The 21,202-nt window shown below is 30.0% G+C and overlaps 2 protein-coding genes across 2 annotated transcripts; both read right to left on the reverse strand.

Annotated features, from left to right (window-relative positions):
* Window positions 1-7,899: 7,899 nt before the first annotated feature.
* LOC129284607 (uncharacterized) lies at window positions 7,900-10,182 on the reverse strand. The gene is made up of 2 exons (XM_054920134.1): window positions 9,898-10,182; window positions 7,900-9,635 (listed from the first exon to the last, which is right to left on the reverse strand). The coding sequence occupies exon 2, from the start codon at window positions 9,612-9,614 to the stop codon at window positions 8,166-8,168; it is 1,449 nt and encodes a 482-aa protein (XP_054776109.1). The 5' UTR covers window positions 9,615-9,635; window positions 9,898-10,182; the 3' UTR covers window positions 7,900-8,165.
* Window positions 10,183-17,692: 7,510 nt separating this feature from the next.
* On the reverse strand, window positions 17,693-20,349 carry LOC129323045 (UDP-glucose 6-dehydrogenase 1-like). Its single transcript, XM_054969584.1, has 2 exons — window positions 20,133-20,349; window positions 17,693-19,447 (listed from the first exon to the last, which is right to left on the reverse strand). The coding sequence occupies exon 2, from the start codon at window positions 19,425-19,427 to the stop codon at window positions 17,985-17,987; it is 1,443 nt and encodes a 480-aa protein (XP_054825559.1). The 5' UTR covers window positions 19,428-19,447; window positions 20,133-20,349; the 3' UTR covers window positions 17,693-17,984.
* Between the last annotated feature and the right edge of the window lie 853 nt (window positions 20,350-21,202).

A 21,202-nucleotide genomic window follows, 5' to 3' on the forward strand; every position in this document is an offset into this window, starting at 1 on the left:
TAAATATACCTTAGTTATTGAGTGATTGTACTCACCCCTCTTTTTCAATATTTTACAAGCTCTAGCTCGAGTATAGAAAAGAAAAAGGGTCCAGAGGCTTAGAAATTTATTATTCATACTGTAAAGCCTCTAATACTTATTTATTTTGTGTAATGAATAAGATATTGCCATTTAGAAAATGTATTCTTGATTATACTTGCACTATAAGAATGTTTATGATTGGTAGTTGTATTTTGGGCTCTAGGATGTTGTAATTAAAATTGATTATTGTTATAAAGTCAAAATACTAGTGCAAGTGTAGAAATATTGAAATGATCATAACTATGCAAACTATTAGTCAAATGCAATGCTAAAGCTTCCCTTGTTGTTCTTATTATTAAGGGGTTGAAGAGTGAAAATGAGGTTTTATTATGAAGATATGCATATGGTGTGTTATATAGGTAGTCCTAAATTTATTAAGTGTGGAGTTAGTAGTAACTTTTGGCACAAGTGTGGAGTTTTAGACCCCTGTATATTGTAAAAGTGTGAATAGTGATAAATATATTTGGATGTCTAACTTTCTTGTGTAAAATAATTTGAGAGTAAAGCTCACGCCATTGATTAGTTCATGCAAAGAGCTTTTTATAGACACTTAGATCACTTCGATCGGAAGTCAGATGGAGAAATGAGGCATGTCAAAAGTTGCCCCTAGATGGTATTATATGACAACAAGTGGTTGTCTAATCTCATGTAGCATGCTATAGTGCGGCACAGAGAAGGATAAGACACAATGCATGAGTACATGCCACGTTGAGTTCTTTTGTCTTTTACTCCATGATATTTTCTAACTAGTTTTGAGTTCATTTGACTCCCAAAAGGTATTTCATACCTCTATAATGATACTTCACTCTAATTTAAGTTTAATAAATGATGTTTAAAGTATTTTAGAAGTATGAAAACATGGGATCCTATGTTTGCAAATATTATAAAATTGGTGATATAATGGGATGAGTCTAATGATTGCCTTGGTATGATGGTATGATGGATGAAAAGCATAATTTGACATAAGCATGTGAACTCTTGTTATGAGCATGATCAATATGTGGCATGAACATGAAATAGAATGGATAAAAGTTCACCCTAAGTAGGAGAATTCATAAAAAAGTCCAAATGATAAGGATAACACATGGGTATGCATAGTTGTGGCACTTACTTTGATAGGAGTTTGGTGTGGTTCTAACTTAGACCAAGTATACCCCTCTAAGGGTGCAAATGTGAATAGATGACACCTTACAAGAATTCAATTGGAAGGGAATCTATGGTCTAGGTTTGAGAAAGGTGAACTAGCCGGGTCATCCTTCAAATATTGGAGAGCTTGGGCTAGCTCGATCATATGGACTTGGTTCTATTATGTCTATAACCCATATAGCCCAACCAAAAGAAGGAACAAGGAGAAAATAAAAGGGGTAAAAGGATCATGCATATTTGTATATGTGATAATATGAATATATCTATGTTTTATTACTTACATAACTTTAAATGCTTTGTTTGTATATGCTTTCTTCACTACTTGTTGTTCAATAATTTATAGGTGATGCTTTGAGTAGTGGCAAGGGAAAGGAACGTAAGGCGAACAATTAGATAACAATTTTGCAGTGCCTCACATTTCCTTTGTGTAGAGAATTTGCATATAAAGTTTGTATGCGCGCGTGTGTGTGCACGTATTCCAATTGAGGATATTAGTGCATTTTAGTTGTGATTGAGCATGTGGATTAATGAATATTTGTAGCTAGCCATTTTGGAAACCAAGCCTATAAGGGCTATAGTTGAGTAGAAAACTTGATTATGGGACTATGATGTTTTTTGTGATTTGAGAAGTATGATGGCATTATATTAATAAGTTGTTTAATGTGTATGAATCTTTAATTACTCCAACAAGTGCCTTGTGTATGAATTGCTAGTTTAGGAGGTCAAATTGTGAATCATTGATAATTGAGTACATGTGCTTATTGTTATGTGATTGTTTGAGTCATTTGAGTATGATTTAGGGCCTAAATGAGGCTATTCATTTGTGGTTGTGAAAGTAGACACTTAGGTTGCTTGAAAATTGGAAAATGATGTTTAATGGTTTCAGGTGTCCAACTATCTCATGCAATAGTATTTTAGTTCAAAACCAATGCCAATAGTTAGAGTTTGAAAAGAGCTTTGTGTGAGCATTTAAACGACCTCAATCGAATGTCATACGGCAAACAGCGCATGCTAAAAGTTGGACTTCCTATTTTGTTACTGCTGTCATAATTGTGTTGTTCCATGACATATGGTATAAAGAGGAAAACTTAACCCTCTTTGTTGTTGGTCACAGTTGATGTACAATTAGTCTTGATGAATGTGCCAAAAGGGGGCATTTTGACCTTTTTCCCCTCATTTGATATGTGATAATTCTTGTTAAGTATTATTTGCTTCCCTTTATTAAATTATAATCGGTTTTAAATTGTTTGAGTTCAAACAATATTATTAAATGATTCTAAACTTGAGATCCTATTCTCAAAAGTATTTTCCTATTGATTATTTATTTGTCTTGCTATATTTATTCTCTTCTATTTACCATGGTAATGGTTATTATGGAATTAAGTCCTTTATTGCCATGATGCCGAGTTATTTAGTGGGTTGATTGCGATAATATATGTTAGATTTATTATATTAATTATGTTTAAGGATAATATACTCTATCAAAATAGTTTAAGCCATTTAGTTAGATACTTCTCAAATTTATATATTTATGATTTATCTTCTAATATTTAGATGGGAACTTCTTCTATATTCTAATATTCCTTCTACTACTTTCTCTCTCTCTCATTTTTTTTCTTCTTCTTGTCTGAGCTTGTACTTTTTTTAGTCTCAAAAGCCTCATGTTTATTTAATTTCTTTTTTCTTTTCCGTTTGTAATCTCATGTTTTTTTTTATCTTTCATTCTTTCCTTTTTTTATTCATTTTTTCGCTCTCTTTTTTTTGTTCCCAATCAAATGACTAATAATACTATATTATATTTCTTATATTAAGTATACTTAAAGATAGTATACTTTACCAAAATAATTTAAATCATTTTATTAGATACTTTCAAAGTTATATATTTATGATAAGTATACACAAATTAATTCTGTGACCCAGATAATGGACCTAAAAATAGATAATTTAGAATTTATGATAAGCAGTTCCAACTTCCATGCTCCTTGCGGGATATTTAATTTAAATTATTATAAAAGTTTAAGTAACATAATTTTAATAAAAACAATACTTCCTTCAAAGATTTATTTAATTATTTTTTAACTTGGAAAAAGATGTATAGATTATTTTGAAAATTTTAAACAATATTTATTTATTACTCAAATAAAACAAGTAATTTTGCCCAATTTAAAGTAGCTAACCACAGTATGAAAGCCACTTGGAAATTTTGTTGCAGAAATTTGGTTGGGTCCATGAATGACTTCTTCTAATTACTGCCAACAAATTAAAGAAATCTGTGGCCACATCTCCTTCATCAATCTGACAATCTGATACCTTAATTTAAGCCACCTTTCTCCATTCCACAATTTTTAGTCTATCTTTGACCAGAAAGCGTTGAATGAATTAAGTGATTGAAATTGTGTTCCTGATATCAAAATATTTTAAAATTGATTAAAATATACTTTTATCCTCTAATTTTATATAAATTTTATTTTTATTATTTAATTTTATAAAATATTTTTTAATCTTTTAAATTTAACGTTAATTTAAGTAATTATTTTATTTAAAAAAATTAAATTTAATATGTCAACATTTAAAAATATTTTGTTTATATTTAAAAATTTAATGTAAAATTTTTTGGATGAAATTAATAATGTGATGGTTAAAAATTAAAAAATATTTTATAAAATTAAGGATTAAAATAAAATTTATAAAAAATTAAATATTTTAAATTTTGATCCAACTAATTCTATTCATCTCCTGTCCTCTCGAGAACATTTTAACTTACATTTAGCAAGATATCATTTCTCCTTGTTGATTAAAATAAAAAATTCCTGATAAAAAGTAGAAATGTACTTAGGCCTATTTTTATAAAAAAAATAGTTTTTACTAAGATGTATAGTAACTAAAATTTAATTTTAAAATTTTAAATTAGTTGATTGCTGTCTCTAAATTATTATATATATAAACCATCTTCCATTATATTACTTTGCAAGCAAAAAAAAAAAAAATTCTTTTTCAAATGTTACAACTTACAAGTGATGCTTGCAATTTATGACAAGTGATGTTTTAAATTGTTAACAATTTTTGTTGTCGTACCTTTTTTATTTTCAAATTTTAATTTAATAGCGTTAAAATTATTTTTCCCATACAAATTACCATATTAATTGTTTGTATAAGAAATAAATTAAAGGTAATTAAAATATATTAATTTAAATGGAGGGTAATCTCAAAAAGCAACGATAATTTTTATGCATTTAATAATACAAACCACTTTTAACTATTTTATTTAATTCTTATAAAGATAGTTAAAATTATCTTATACTCCCCTCATCCACATCTATAAAGAAATTTTTAACATAATTACAAGTATCAATGAAGTTCATTAAATACAACATAAGATCTTAATTTTTTTTATAAATTTCAAAAATATTTTTTATAAATGAGAGAGAGATGAAGGAAAATTTATTTAAGAAATAAAATAATGACTATTAATATTTAAATAATTATCATTACTGAAACCTCATTTTTTTAAAATATTTGATATTTTGGGACATAAATCACCTAAAAAAAATACCTTAAAAAATGAGATGAAGGAACTATTTTGGTCTAAAAATTCCTATTGTTAGACACATCAAACTCATTTATTGTAATCAAGAAGATGTGATTAAGTTTCAATGTTCTCTTATTTAAATAATTTTTTTTTAAATTTATATAATTAATGAGTCTAAATAAAAGTAGTTTGAAAATTCATAACTAATCCTCATGGTTGTTATACTAAGGATTATTTAAAAAAAAAAAAAAAAACTAGCGCCCAGCAAGGGTAAAAAAGAATATACTCAGTCAAAGTGTTTTTAGACTAGAGTAAAACTGAAATGATTGTTGGCCGCAGTATGTGTCTCTCGGCAGAATCATGAGTGATGCTACTTGAGTGTTTGGCAACCTTAGTTGCAACCACCACCATTTAATATTTATTGTGTTTTTTACCAAAAAAAGAAAAAAAAAAAGGTAAGTGTACAAATTACCTTATAATTTTAAATTTAATTATATTATAAACTTTAAATTATAATATAATTTAACTTTTATTGTTAATAAAAGTTAATTTGAAATGTTAGTTATCAGAAAAGAATATAAAAAAAACATAAACAATTATATAAAGGGGTCAAGATTCTTTTGGTCATTTTTTTTTTGTAAATTTGTTGGGTCGTTATTTTTAACTTTTGGGATTGCAATTTTTGTCTTTTTTTTCTGTAATTTTTATAACATTTTTTAATTAATTAATGTTTAAAGTTAATTTTATTAATAACATGTGACATATTGTATTATTTTAAAAAATTAAAAAAATAATTTATATAATAAATAAATTCAAGTACTATAGTGTTAGTTTAAAAAAAATTTATTCATTGATAAAAAAAAACTTCAGTTGTTTTCTCTTTTTATTTCTGCAAACTAATTATCTGAAAAATTCAAATCTCGAACCTCAAGAATGGGCCAACCAGTTTTCCAGCTTTTCAATCCCAAAAACTTGCATCAGCAATTACCAAAGCAGATTGAAAATTTTCTTACAAGTCTGTGAACCAATATATCATCACTTCATCAGCCACTTCCTTTATCAGAGACTGGAGAATTCCTAGGCCCTGCACATGTCACGGACATCATGGGTTGACCTCAATCTTGGACTTCACGTTGGAAAAAAAAAAAACATTCTCTTGCCGTTTTACTTAATTGAAACAACCGCTATTTTCAATCTCTCTCCCCAATACATTTTTATTTTTATTTTTTTTTGGGTGGGGGTTAGAGTTTCAACTAACCGATGAATGTGATTTAATTACTGGGGATTTTTCAAAAGAAATTTGAAACTTTAGTTCAGCCCAAATATTGAAGTGCAACTAAATTTAATGGTAAAAAATTAAAGTGTTCTTTACTTATAATTTTATTTAAAATGCAGCATCATTGTTAATTTTATTACTTCACTTATTAATTTATTAATATGAGTTGTGAATTATATAAACTGACCTATTAATAATTATACAAGACTTGATATAAGTTTTTCAATCACAAGTAGCAACATTAATTATTAAATTACTAACTTTACTTATTAATTTATTAATATCAATTATAAATTATTGAAAAGTTTGTAATTTATAACTAATAATTTTTCATCTTGGACAATATTAACAAATGAAGAGTAATTTAGTTTTTTTACTGTTGAAACTCTTTTCACTTCAATCTTCTTAGACTGAAATGAAATTTTAAATTTTTTTTAGACTCATTAATAATTAAGTTACATCCTTGGTCCTTAGTTAAAATTTTTTAAAATATATATATATAAAGTAGGTCCTTGCCCACTTGATTTCTCTTCACTACATTTTTCCTCCACTGAACCTACACTACAAATATGAACCATTCAAATTAAATTTAATAATATAAATAATTTATATTTATTCAAACTATCAAATCTAAATCATTAAATTTAATTTAACAGTATAAGGTTGCAATGCTTCCTCCACTGCAGTGGAGGGAAGCCAACTCCCTCCTCCACTGCAGTGGACAGGAGTAAAATATCTACCGTAATCCTAATCATATAACACATTAATGATTATTATATTTGTCTTTATTTTTTTCTTATTAAATGTTCAAAAAGGCTATTAAATGTTAGGAAATTTTATTTTTAAAATATCTATATTTAATAGGATAAAGTTTAAAAATTATTAAAATTTTAGACAAATTTAACGAGGTTGGTTTTCATTGGTTTTGGTAAAATATAGTAACTTATAAATAGGATAAGAGAAAATATCAATTAATATTTATATAAAATATAGGACATTTATAAAAAGTCATAATATTAAACTCTCTCTTTTTTCACGACTGTCCCTATTAGTAGTATTATAGAGAGATATTTTATAAAAATAATTAAAAGTAATTAAGATATATTGATTTTGATGGGAGATTACTCTTGAAAAGTGTTGATACTTTTTTTTAAACATTTTAATAATATAAATTACTTTTAACTATTTTTCTTAATCATTATGAAGTAGTTAAAAGTTTTTTATATTTTAGATGAGAAGGAATTTGATGTTAGCCACGAGCAGATAAGAGTGTGCTTGGACAAAAGTTTATAAGATCAATAAATGCTTACTGAAAAGCTAACATTAGAGTCATTTATATGTTCAGGTTGAAAAGAAAGGCACATAATCAAAAGCACACTAAGCAACTTATGTATAACATAGTTTTAACTAGATATAAACACAACAAAGTTGCAACTCTTTTTACTTAACCATGTCACTTTTCCAAGTTATCAAAGTTTAATTTTAACCCTGACTCTTCACTAGATCTTATCAAATCATCAGACTGTTGGTCCACCCATTAAAGCATATTAAAATTTCACTGAGTTGCTGATTGGAATTGAGCCTATACAGTGCCTCTAAAGCATGTGGGGCCACAGTTTTCTTTTGAGAAGGACAAGTAGACATCAAGTTTAGGTGAGGTATAAAGGGAAGGCTTTATGGGTAATATAAGTTAAAAATAAAGAAAGCAAAAACTGAGCAACTCGATAAGTTGCTTCTATAATCATGCCTGTCAGAAAGTTCCCCAGTGAGATCTGAAAGCTTTGATTCAACATATATAGAGATATTATATTTAAGCACGGGGAAAGCAAAAGAAAAATACCCACAAGTAGGAACGGAAAAATGAAAAGACAAAAAATTCTTTATAGTGATAGATTCAGTGAAGGTTAAAGTTGAACTCAACATTCGCAGCAAGAGGAGAAAGGGGGAAAAAACTAGCAGTTATCTCCTACCGAAAGGAGAAGAAAAGCAAAGGAGAATAAAAGATTTACCTATTTGCCTGATCATTTTCATTTACTTTCATCATTGGACAGTGACAAAAGATTCTCAGAATTCATCAGTCCAGACACTACCAGATCAGATGCTTGAAAATGATGAAAATTAAGCCAGGATTTCTTATTCATCGGGATGAGCAGGTAGATTAAGATCAATCAGGCAAGGAACAACAGAAGGAGAAGGAGAAGGAGAATCTTGTTTGACTATTCCAGTGGTGTTGTTGTGGTTCTCTTCAAATCCACCAATAAAATGGGACCTTTTGTGACCTCCCAAGGCTTGGCCTGACCTGAAAGTTTTGTTACAGATGGGACACTCATGCTCCTTTGTTTTCTTTGATTTCTTCATCACTTTCTTCTTGGCCTTGTTGTTACTACTCTTGCTGCTCTTTGGCTTCTGATAAGAATAAGGAAAAGAATCAGAGTCAGTACTGTCTGTGCTTTTCTCAGCACTTGCATAAGATTCTGAATCATATGAGTCTTTGTTGTAGTCTTCATCATTAGGAAAACTTTTTTTCTTCTTCTTGCAGGAAACTTCATCCAAATTGTGACTAAGATTTTCATGTTTGGCACTGTTAAATGAATCAAACTTAGCATAATCTGAATTCCCCAACACTAGTTTTTTGGATTCTATGTTCCTGCTGCTTCTTCTGTAGCATCTGTTGTTTATCATCATCTTAAATCCATATTCATCTTCCACTTTTGGTCGATTAAAACCATCATTCCTGAAAACCCCATCAATTGAAATATTTGAATCTTCCTTTTTGGAACCATTTCTAGAACACCCAGAATCTGAAAACTTCGACTTCATCTTGTCCTTTCCCACCTTCACAAGCTGAGAAGCATTATAGACAGAGTTCTTATTCTTGACCTTATTCTGGCCATCGTTAATGACAATTCTGGCATCAACAGTCGGTGATTTGGCCTCTAAAACTGCAGAATAGTTGTCAGAATTAGACTCCTTCTCCAAACCAAAACAACCTCTTTGGTTATAGTGACCCTTGGACAACAATATCAAGAACTTAGCCACCTCTTTTACTTCTCCATCATCATCATCATCTTCTTCTTGTTCAACCTCTGACAAAGAAGAAGAAGTTAGGTTACTTTGATTATTGTTAAGGGTCATGAACCTGGTTCTCTTGAAATCTTCTAGATCAGAAGCTTCAGTATCAGATTGAGAATCCATGATTGCCAATTTCTGCTTCTCTTTCTCAGAGTGACAAGCCATGTGACCACATAGAGCTTTCAAAGAAGGGAATCCTTTCCCACATTCTCTACAGAACTTCTCCTTATTATGATGTAAAGTGAGGCCGGGATGATGATCAACAAACCTCTTTGTCGTTCTGGGATTCTCTCTGAGGCCATAATCTGAGCTTAAATCTCTCTCCTTCCTCTTCTTTCTTGCAGCATCAACACCATTGTTACTGATCCCGAACTTGCCTGGATTGTTAGCAGTAATGGTCTTATTGCTTGAATGTTGATTCAGGTGAGTTCTAATGTGACCGCCCAGAGACTTGCCACTAGGGAACCTCTTGCTGCAGAACTTGCACACGAACTTCCTCGTCTCCTCCATTGATTGATTGACTCGAAGAATCTGATTCAAATATATACATATATGCACATACCCAGAAAACAAGAAACAAGATCAGAAAACTATTACAGTATTACCAATCTCAAAAAAGCAAGGACAAGATATTCCATAAATCATATTTCTCACTAAGGACAAAACTCAAATTGTTAATGTACGAAGCAGTGGACAAAACTGAGAATCCAGATCGAGCTCATAAGAAACAGATCACGAAGTTTCTTGCTTTTGAACCAGTGATCGTCAGAAAGAAGAAGAAGAAGGGAATCACCGTAGTGTTGTTTCAGATGTGACAGTTCTGTAAGTACAAGATCCGACCCACAACAAGAGGATAGACTCCTGAAATTTGGTCCTTTTTTGAATTTTCAACTCCAGAAAAAGTATGGGAAGCTCAGAAATTTTGATGGGTATGGAATGAAAAGGATCAAATTTTGAAGGAAAGGGTCGGTTCTATTCTAGCAGTGAAGAACAATCCGAGGAGCTGGTAAAGCAGAAACCATAATTCGTTGCTCTGTTTTGGTCTTATTATCTCTCTTAGTTTGTTGTGAGGTGTAGTTGGAGGAGAATTCCATGCATGAAAGGGAAGAAAAGGATTGAGAAAAGGGCAAACAAGGATTGGTCACACGTGTACTTCCTTGAGAATCCTTCGCTGTTGATTTAGATTAGGGTGATTTGTTGTTTGTTGAGATCTCTAGGCAATCACAATTGCATTTTTAAAAAAAAATTAAAATCAAAATTGCATTCATTTACACAAATAAATATTCATTCCGTCCTAATTTATAATGTAAATTTTTAAAAAATTATACATGTTAATAAAATTTATTAAATATTCCTTCCCTTTAATGTCATAGCATTTTTTTTCAAAATACATTTGTTAAGAAAATAAGGCATTGTATTTTAAGTTGCAATTAATAAGATTTTTTTTTAAAAATACCCATAGTTGTATTACGTGGTTAATAAAATTTTTTAATCAAAACACTCTATTAACTAAGAATAAATATAAAAAGGTATATAATTTTAAAGATAATTAACTAATTCATTGAAATACAATTCAATTAAAAGTATTTTATAATATATATTGAATGGAGGGAGTATAATTTATAGTCTTAATTTTTATTTTTTTTACAAATTTTTAAAAATACCCTTCATTAATAAGAGAGGGTGAGAAATAAATATATTTAAGGAGTGAAATAATGAAATGTAATATTGAGATAGTCGCAATTAATGAAGCCTTGTTTTTTTTAAGAAAAAAAATTTTTTATTTCAAGACACCAAATCACTTTAAAAAGTGTTTTATAAAATGAGATCGAGGGAGTAGCAAGTATAAAATTTTGTAAAATAATGTCATGTATTTTTATGAGTATTTTTGTAAAAGTTACTTTGAATTTTTGTTTTGTACATTTATGGATAGACGAAATTATAAATCGACATGTGAAACATTCATACATATGTCAAATTGGGCATAGACATAGACATGTGGTGTAGACCAAAATTTCTCTGTGCCTTAATTTTGGTTGCTTCAAAAGTGTATGATCAAAGAAACAACTGAAAGGTCAGAGAGTTCCAACAATTATTGTTTGGAGCTTCTCGCCATTGCTTGCTCCTTATTGAAAATGATATTTCTTCATTCAACTATTCTGGTTTCTGTTTTCTTAGCATTTCTTGCCCACCTCATGTTTCATCGTCTCTTCCCTATATATATAAGGCCAAATTAGATTACATATACAAATTCTTTTTTATAGCAGCATGATGTTACCAGAAAATAATTGAAAATATGTTTTATATACAAATATCATATAGAAATTTAAGTCAATCTATTCGATTGAACTAATAAATCATCAAACTAGTATCTTAATTAATTTAATAAAATACTTTATTTATGATTAATTTAATCACAGTTCAATTTCAATTTTGACAATTAATCTTTAAATCAATAGTTAAACCAATTCAATTTTTAATACATTATCACAAGAATGCAAAAGGCAAAAGAGACATGGGGGTGAAACCCTCTTGTCAATGGGGCCCATATGAGCCTTTTATCTCTTCATCTCCTTGTATTATTTAACTCCCTACCGTTTTATATATAAACTATTTTATCAAAATCAAGAAAAAGAGTTAAATTGTTAATATTGTCTAAAAAAAATTCTCAACTGACCTTTATTAAATGTGTTGTTTTTAGAAAGACTTTATTTATCTCATATATGTCATTTTACTCTATTCATAGAAAATTGCGAAAGAGTAAAATTGAATGATAACAATTAATGGTTCTTTTATATATATATATATATATATATAATGATTTATAAAAAGACTATCAATTCATTCTGAAAAGATATTAATTATCTATAGTTTTTTTACATAAAATTCTAATTAAAACGATAAATCGTTAAATGTTATAAGGAAATGATTGTGATTGTAGTATTAGAATGGCTACACCAACTCAATCAAAATCAGTTATCTAGCTACCAATGCATGTATCATTTTAACATGCAGAATTGTTGCACTCGTATACGGAAAGAATTATTTTTTATAGAAAAATGCATAAATATAGATGAATAATATTTGTTGTACTTAAATATACATTGATTAGTTTACCAAAAAGTAAGTAAGTAAATATATATATGTATGTATATATATATTTGATTATCTATAGACTACTAACCTACTGTGGATTAAGAAAATAATTTAAGTTCTATGAAGCCTATAAAATTATTTTTTAATATTTAAAATAGAGAGGGGCAGAGGGAGGGTTGTCAAAATAAGTAATTTTCATATAAAATATCATAATTTTATGTTATGCACAGTTTATATCAGAAAAATAAAACATTTTAAGAGGATTCATATTTACAAGATCCAAATAATTATGATTATTATTTACCATAAATTATTTTTTATTGGAAAACCACAACAAACATGGCACCCTCCTTTCAAATAAACATGGGAGGGTTACACTGTAACAGTAATTTCTCAAAAAAGAACTCAAATGCTTAATCTTATATATATATATATATATATATATCATAATTTTTTCACAACAGCATTTCTTTTTTATAATTAAAAGGTTTAGATGAGTTTGATCTCAGAACTTCACTAAAGCCACCTAGTCGTCCACCAATAAAGTATTCATATTATTAGAATGATTTGATCTGTTATTGTTGCAAAATAGACCAAAGTTGTTTGGGCTCATCTCAAAGTCCATATACTATATTCTATTAAACCGGCCTAAATGAGATTTGAACAAGTTGGGGCAAGAAATTAGAAAATGCAACTTTGCAGGCTGAATTTTGATTAAAATTTATTAATAGAAAGATTGTTCACAGCAACTGCATTTCGAACAATGTTGTTCCTAATAGGATGCTGATTGCATGAAAAAAATGTATTAATAACTTTAGTTTTTAAAATATCATTTTTTATACTTTTTGCACGCCAAATATTGAGCAAAAATATATTTTAGAATTAATAATTTATGAAAATTATACTCAATCTTTTAAAAATATTAATATTTTCAACTACAGTGATAAACATAAGTTCAAATATTTAAGCGTAAAAAAATGTTGCATTGTTGGCCCCCTTGAATAATAGGTGTTCCCGTTGACTGTTAATTTTAGATTGAATTTAGATTAAAAAGTATTTTTATCCTTAAAGCATTCATAAAAGAGCAAATGACACCCTAAAGTTTGATAAGGTAGATAAATTTGCGTCTCTGTGTTTTTAAATTATATTGAAACATGCTTATCATATTTAGGGTGCTGCGTGGCTTACTAATTAGGTATTTATCAGTAACAAAAATTTGTTAGTATATGCTAATGATCAACTAATAGTATTGTCACATGTTATATTTGGCTATACTATCATGGGTCATGTTGGTGTGTGTGTGTATTTACGTCAGCCAATCATATAACTAGTTTGAATAGTCATATATGATTTGTAAGAATTAAGGGTACTTAGTATTTCTTGCAGAATAGTTAAGGGGTAAAAGTACGTATTTCAATGTTTGAAAAATTAATTAATTAATTTCACAAATATTTAAGTTAGTTAGTTAGGATCACTCAAAAAAAAAAATCAAATGGAGGCAAGTTTAATAAATATAACCGTTTAAACTTTTTCCCCCTTAATCTTGATCGAATAGTAATCGTGAGAATTTCTTTTAAATAGGACTGTGGACAAATTTTATGATATCTTTAAGACTAAGTGATAATAGTTCTAAAATCATATTTTGAACATAAACAATATAACACTTCTACTATTTTTGTGAAAAACCACACATTGAGTCGTTAAAATGTGATTCAAAACACAAGAATGAAACCCCATCATCACAAATGATAGAGATATGAAAAAGAGGAGATAGAGCCTAGAGTTTTTGGTCTAATCTTGTTAAAGATATTTTTATGGCTTTTATATCACGCCCCAGTCAATGTCACCTTATCTATTACATTAAGTGATCTGATATTATGTTAAGCGGCACTTGACAAGTGACAAATAACGAATAATGAAATTTCATATTTTTTATTCTATTTATAAGTCATTTGTAATCATCTTGTTAAAATTAAAGAAAGACAATTTAATTGTTGATGTTGTTTAAAAAAAAATTAAAGAAAGAAGTATCGTAATTTATCCTTATTAAGTGCATCATCTTCAAAATATTTTCTCTCTCATATTTTTTTTAACTTTCTAATCATCAAAAATTGTAAAAGTGTAACGTTGAGATAAAGTAATTAATATTCTCTTTTTTTTTTACAAAATGACTTATAAAAAAAACTGAATCTTTTTTAAAAGTAGGCTTACTATATATATATATATATATATATATATATACTAAAGGTTATGAAAAATCATAGCATTCACTTTCATACCATCTTGAAGTCGATCAATACACCTAATAATATTTTAGGCATTTGATCAAGAGCAACAACTCAATTTCATATAATATAACCATGGATTTCTTTAATTATATTGATGTGCGAGTGAGTCAAGGAATAATAACACTAGACTAGCAGCCTCAACACTTCAATGGAATGGTTAAAGAGTTTGACTTTCTTGTAATCCTAATTCTAACAAAATTTGAACCCTTCAAGAATTATCATAATCTTACATTTATAGAAATGGTATAGCCTACATTTTTGGTGGAGCCCATGATCAGTGTCGAGGCTAAGACATTTAGGTAAGGGTGAGGTGCAATATCTTGAAACTCGAGAGTATGTGTGGAAAATATGCAAATTGAAGGGTAAGTAATTCAAATTTTTAAAGCCATGAATGAAATATAATAAAATTTGTGCACCAAATTCTTAATATTCCCAAAATCACAATGTCATCTCTTTGATCAATCGAACTCATCCTTCTTGATAAGAAATATTCACATTGGAGAATTTGTTTGCATATTCTTCAATTTTTGGAGTTTCAATTTCTTAAATGATCCTTTGGCCCTTCTAAAAGCATTGTCAATTTTTGGAGTTTCAATTTCTTAAATGATCCTTTGGCCCTTCTAAAAGCATTGTCATTGTTGTTTATTTCTTCATCCAAAATATCTCATTTTCCCAAAATAGTATTTTTCTCTAATTGATTTTCCTCTTGATTTGTGCATGTAAATGTAAAATGTGGTATTATTACAAGCGAGAATGATAGTTAGGTCCTAAAATATTAATTTAATGACAGTTAAGTTCACAACAAATTTAAAAAAAAATAAGTTAAAAATATCTATATAGATAATTACAAATTCAAAAGTTTAAATTGCAAATAAGTAAGTATCAAATATAACTGTTTGGGTTAAAATGTGATTTTTAATCCAAACCCAACTATTTAGACTAAAAAGAGTAATTATGGCCCAAAGCTCACATAAAGCTTCTAAAAAAGAGATAGTTGAGGAGAAAACTTAGTCAAGCAACCCACCATTTTAGAAAAGCAAGATTGGAGCTAGTGCCCTAAAAAAGTGGAACATGGAGAAAATTGCCATTTTATACTTATAAAAGAAAAGCCACCGCACACATACGATGGCTTAAACTCTACACATACCATTTCAACGTCTCCAACACTTCAACAACTTTACTTACCTAGTGCAAAAATCTAGACCTTATGTCATCCTTTAATTTGTCTAGCATGACTTCTTTTATCTTTCAGCAAATTCACACAAGGCCTTTAATGCACCATACATTCAATAGAGAGCATTGAAATTCTCCAATAATTAGTAGAACGCTAGTTCCTAACAGAACAATGGTAATAATGTGTTAGTATTTTTTTTTTTTTAGTTTTTCATCTTTTGTTTCTTGTAATTTCTTATTTATCATTGTCAATATTATGGCCATTCTCACCATGCAAGTTTCACATATTTCTCCTTCTTCATTTCTCTAATCCTTTTATTTTTCAATGCTTATATTTGGGGAAATTATCGTAAATGACACTGAAAATTCACCATTTGATTTTAGAAATTAGGAATATCATACTTTTTGAAAACATGCTCCTCTCATACACCCACGCTACCAAGAACACCCAAAACAATAGCTCTTAGACTTTAATAAAAAATTTTATTTATAACTGTTTGAATTAATATTTACAATTCATTTTATAAAAAATTTTGTTGGGACCTACTTGTCATCAATTCAATCTTTTGGACTTAACTATCTTTTTCCTTATTATAAATATATTAAATGAAAAATCCAAAATAAGTCAAGCCATAAATGATTTTTAAAACAACAGAAGAAAAGCAGGAGGGGGTAACAAGGAGAGAAGGTACTCTGGAATTTGACCACTAAGAGTTGTAAATTTTTTCCAGGAAATATCTAGCTGGCTTTGTGGGTATTTAATTTCACATAAAAAAAACTATTAAAATTATGGTTTCAGTTGAAGCGAGTAGCCAAATACACCATTAAAATTCTTCCAACAATGGAAGGCTAACTTTTCAAGGAGGTTAAAATAGGAAATTTATTTTTTAAACGAGAGAAATTTTATTCAAAACAAAGTAAGTCTCTGTGCCAACAAATAAAGGCAATTTTATTTATTCAAACAGCCAACAGGTAAGAAACTGGATAGAAAACCAATTCTTTTTATTTAATAGAGAAATTAACTCGTGGACTCGTGGTATTTTTTCTAATGATATAAGATATCTTTAATATTTTTTTTTAAAAAAAACTATGGGTTGCTTAATTCATTGTTTTATCAATGGACCAATAGATTATTCATTAAATTTTTCAAATACGTTAATTGAATGATAATAAAATATTGCACACCTAAGCGTGCCACCGACAATTGTGAATGTCAGGCCTTGACAAAACAAATCAACAATTTTTTAAAGGATGGATTAAGATTATGAAGAGGAAAAATTAATCATATCATATGACAATGAGAGTAGCATTGGATCTTTAACAATCTAGGAAATTAAAAAAAAATTAAAGTTAACTCACGTGTTATCAATCAAATAATAAAATATAATACATCTGTTTTGCAGAAGCATATACCCATGGCGGATTTTTTTTTTTTTTTTTTGCCTGTACAACAACTAAAATCCAAATGCTATGGCCAAGCAAGGAAGGTAGTGTCAAATGGCAACTTCTCAATATTTATATAATATATATATATATATATAGGGAAAACATACAGGGAAAATTACTCTCAGATCATACACAAGTAATTTAAATATAGAAAAATTTTGTAAACTCACAAAATTATTTTGAAATCCTATATTTTTTACTGAAATTGTCAATTTACCATGTTAAAATTTTTAATTGCTGCTGGATTGGTTTTAGTGCAATTGTTCAATTAACAACTACGCACCAATAATTAACAACTATCCCGTAGTAATAGACATTTTTAGTAAAAAAAAATGGAATTTCAGAATAATTTTTTTATTTATTTTATGGAGCATTTTTTTATTTAGATTGCCTATATGGAACCTAAGAGTAATTTTCCCAAGCACATATACATGGAAAGATCTCATTGTTGTCAGTAAAACAACTAAAATCCAATACAGTGCGTAAGCAAGGGAGTCAAATATGGCAACCCTTCAATGTGTGTGTGTGTGTGTGTGTTTCAGTCCTCTTCAGTATTATTTGCTATTCAAGAGACTCTGTAGAATATGAAAAATAAAAGAAATGATATTTCATTATTTCATTGTATAGAGCTACACTAATCTTATTACATTAAAGCAGGTCAACAAATAAGGATATGTATGTTTTAGCTAAAGCTAGAAACATATTTGGGAGCTACCATGGGCCATAAAAGCTGATCAAAAATACATATATCATCAAGAAAACATTGTCATAACATATAAAGGAACATTGTTCTAAAAATATATCCCACCAGGTCTCAATCCTTAACATAGGGCCAATGATCTATCAGACAGTACTGAAAATTTCTCTTCTTGTTGCTTCAAGCTACAGCAGGCAAGTCCTTCAGCCATGGATCCAGAGGCTTCCCAATGGAATAAACAATAAACCCAATCTTCCTCAGCTTCTCGACATCCACAATGTTTCTGCCATCAAACACAAACGCAGGCTTCCTCATGTTGTCATAGATTCTTTGGTAATCCAGATTCCTGAATTCATCCCACTCTGTCAGGACGCAGATTCCGTGTGCATCTTTTGTTGCCTCGTATGCGTCCCAGACGACAGACACTTCCTTAATTGATGTTGGACTCATAGGCTGAAGATGTGGTGGGTGGTCCCAGTCGAATTTCTTCATTGAAAGGTCCCTAGAGATCTGATCCTCGGAAACCTGGGGATCATAGATGCTTAACTTGGCCTTGTCGCCTATAAGTCCCTTGCACACATCGATGGCCGGGGTCTCCCTGGTGTCACCGGTGTCTTTCTTGAAGGCAAAACCAAGAATGGCGATTTTCTTGCCAGAGACAGTGTTGAACATGGAGGAAACCACCCGGTTCACAAATCGAGTTTTCTGGTAGTCATTCACCTTGATGACCTGTTTCCAGTAATTTGCTACCTCAGGAAGGCCATTGCACTCACAGATGTAAATCAAGTTCAGTATATCCTTCTGGAAACAGGATCCACCAAAACCAACACTGGCATTCAAGAACTTGGGGCCAATTCTCGAGTCTGTACCAACCGAGTGCGATACCTGGGTGATATCAGCACCAGTGGCCTCGCAGAGTGCTGACATGGCATTCACAGAAGAAATCCTCTGCGCCAGAAAAGCATTGGCAGCAAGCTTTGAGAGTTCTGCAGACCACAGGTTGGTGCAAAGGATTCTATCTACAGGAACCCAGTGAGCATAAACATCTTTCAAAGCCTGAATGGCCTTCTGACCTAAGGGTGTCTCCCTGCCTCCAATGAGAACTCGATCCGGTTGAAACAGATCCTTGATCGCGGTACCCTCAGCAAGAAATTCCGGGTTTGACAGAATTGAGAAATTGATTCCTTTCCTGTTGTGGGTAAGAATCTTCTCAATTGCCTCAGCCGTTTTCACAGGGACAGTTGATTTCTCAACCACAATTTTGTCAGATGTCGAAACATCGGCAATCATTCGAGCAGCGCTCTCCCAATAGGTTAGATCTGCTGCTTTGCCAGCCCCAAGCCCCTGAGTTTTTGTCGGTGTGTTAACCGAGACAAAGACTATATCAGCCTCAGCAACATGTTTCTCCACATCAGTGCTGAAGAAGAGGTTCTTCCCTCTGCACTTCTTCACCACATCTTCAAGTCCTGGTTCATATATGGGAAGGTGATCGCTGTTCCAGGCATTGATCCTCGGCATAGAGATATCCACCACAGCTACTTCAATCTCAGGACACTTCAGAGCAATCACAGCCATGGTAGGCCCACCAACATATCCAGCTCCAATGCAACAAATCTTCACCATTTGTGCTAGCCCTCAGTAACCTGTATGGCAGAAGAATTTCAACTCAAAAGGCATATATATACACACACAAGGAAATTAATTACATTAAGAAACTAACTTTAACAATTGGAGACACCAAGTTTGAATAAATCCTCGGATGAGAAAACAGGAGAAAAACTGAGAAATTCATCCTGAAAGCTTTATGTTGCAGATACAATATTGCAGAAAAAGAGGAGTTTAGAGAGGTATTAACAAATGCACACAGAGAACGAGATCTATATTTTTCAAATGAGATTTAGATCCAGATGTTCGTCGTAGCGAAGAAGACGAAAATGCCCAAATGGAATTCATTTATTCCACTTTTTAAATCATATTGTTGTTTCTAAGCATACATGCGCATGAATACATCGAACAGACGACAAATTGCAGAATCTAATCCTCCATAACGATCTTAACTACCAGATCTACGACAATTTATCTTACGACAACCAACAGATCTCCTCGCAAAGGAACAATTTCAAATATCACAAACAAAATACACAGAATAAAACAGCCATTTCAAACCCAAACAAGGGGAAAAAAACCAAATGAGGGGGGAAAAAGAAAAGGGAAAAGAAACAGAGAGGCATGAACGGGAAAATACAATACTTAAAAAAAAAACACTAAATCTTACTGTAACCGACGAAATGAAGTGAATTTGAACAAACCCACAAACAGATCAATTACCTTGTTCTACTAAACCCTTGATTGTTGTCTGTGCCTTTGAGATCGTGAAATAGAAGAACAACACAGAAAGAGAGAGAGAGATCTGATCCTGAAGAAGATGAAAGAAAACTCTGCTTCTTCTGCGAATGAACGAATGAAGAATGAGAAGAAAAGACCAGGTTTCTATATATATAGATGTAGATATATAGACACAGTCAGGCGCCAACCCAGTGACCACCAAGATATTACCCACTCTGGTTTCCGTGAAGAAAGCATTATTACGGCAACTGTGCACAACACGTTTTTGGTTCTTTGTCAATTACAACCAAACCCTGATTATGCAATGAACTATTCCTTATTAATTTAATCATTATTTAATAAACAATTACGTCGTTTCGTAGTAATTAAAATATTTTATTTTTTATTTTTAATTTGGTAAATAATATTTTTAAAATTTTTTACCAACAATTATGTGTTTAATATTATTCCCTCTATCTTATTTAATATGATATTTTTTAGAATGATTTGATGCTCCACAATATATGATATTTAGAAAAATAATAACAATTTATTTATAAGTTTATTTTAAAAACATATTGTTATTTTATTTTTTAAGTATTTTTTCTTTCTTATCAAATGCAAGAAAAATATATTTAAATAGATTTATTTATAAAGAAATCTAATAAATTTATAAAATTATAACTAAGTCTCTTAGGATCTACTGTAATGTAATTTGTAATGCGTGTGAAAAGATTACTTTGTCTTAATTTCATACCTATTTTTTGCCCCAAAAAAAAATTCATACCTATTTATTTAGTTTTTAAATTACGAAATAATTGGTACTTATTTGCATAAACATTGAAAATTTTTTAAAGATTTTTTTGAAATATGAACAGAAAAGCCATCCTCCACCGACAGGGAAACGGTCCTACCTGTTGCAAAAATGGCCACGAGATTTCGTCTGGAAAAATTGCTACGCTTTGTTGGGCATTTAAAAAAATAATAATAATATAGGAAGTAAATAAAAGGAAAAAGTTTAATGAATGTCAAATTATGTTTTATCTGATTAAAAATGGAAAAATAATAATAAA

This window comes from Prosopis cineraria, unplaced genomic scaffold (genome assembly GCF_029017545.1).
Source record: "Prosopis cineraria cultivar Desert tree isolate PC_DT_omini unplaced genomic scaffold, ASM2901754v1 PC10, whole genome shotgun sequence".
Taxonomy (NCBI): Eukaryota; Viridiplantae; Streptophyta; class Magnoliopsida; order Fabales; family Fabaceae; genus Prosopis; species Prosopis cineraria.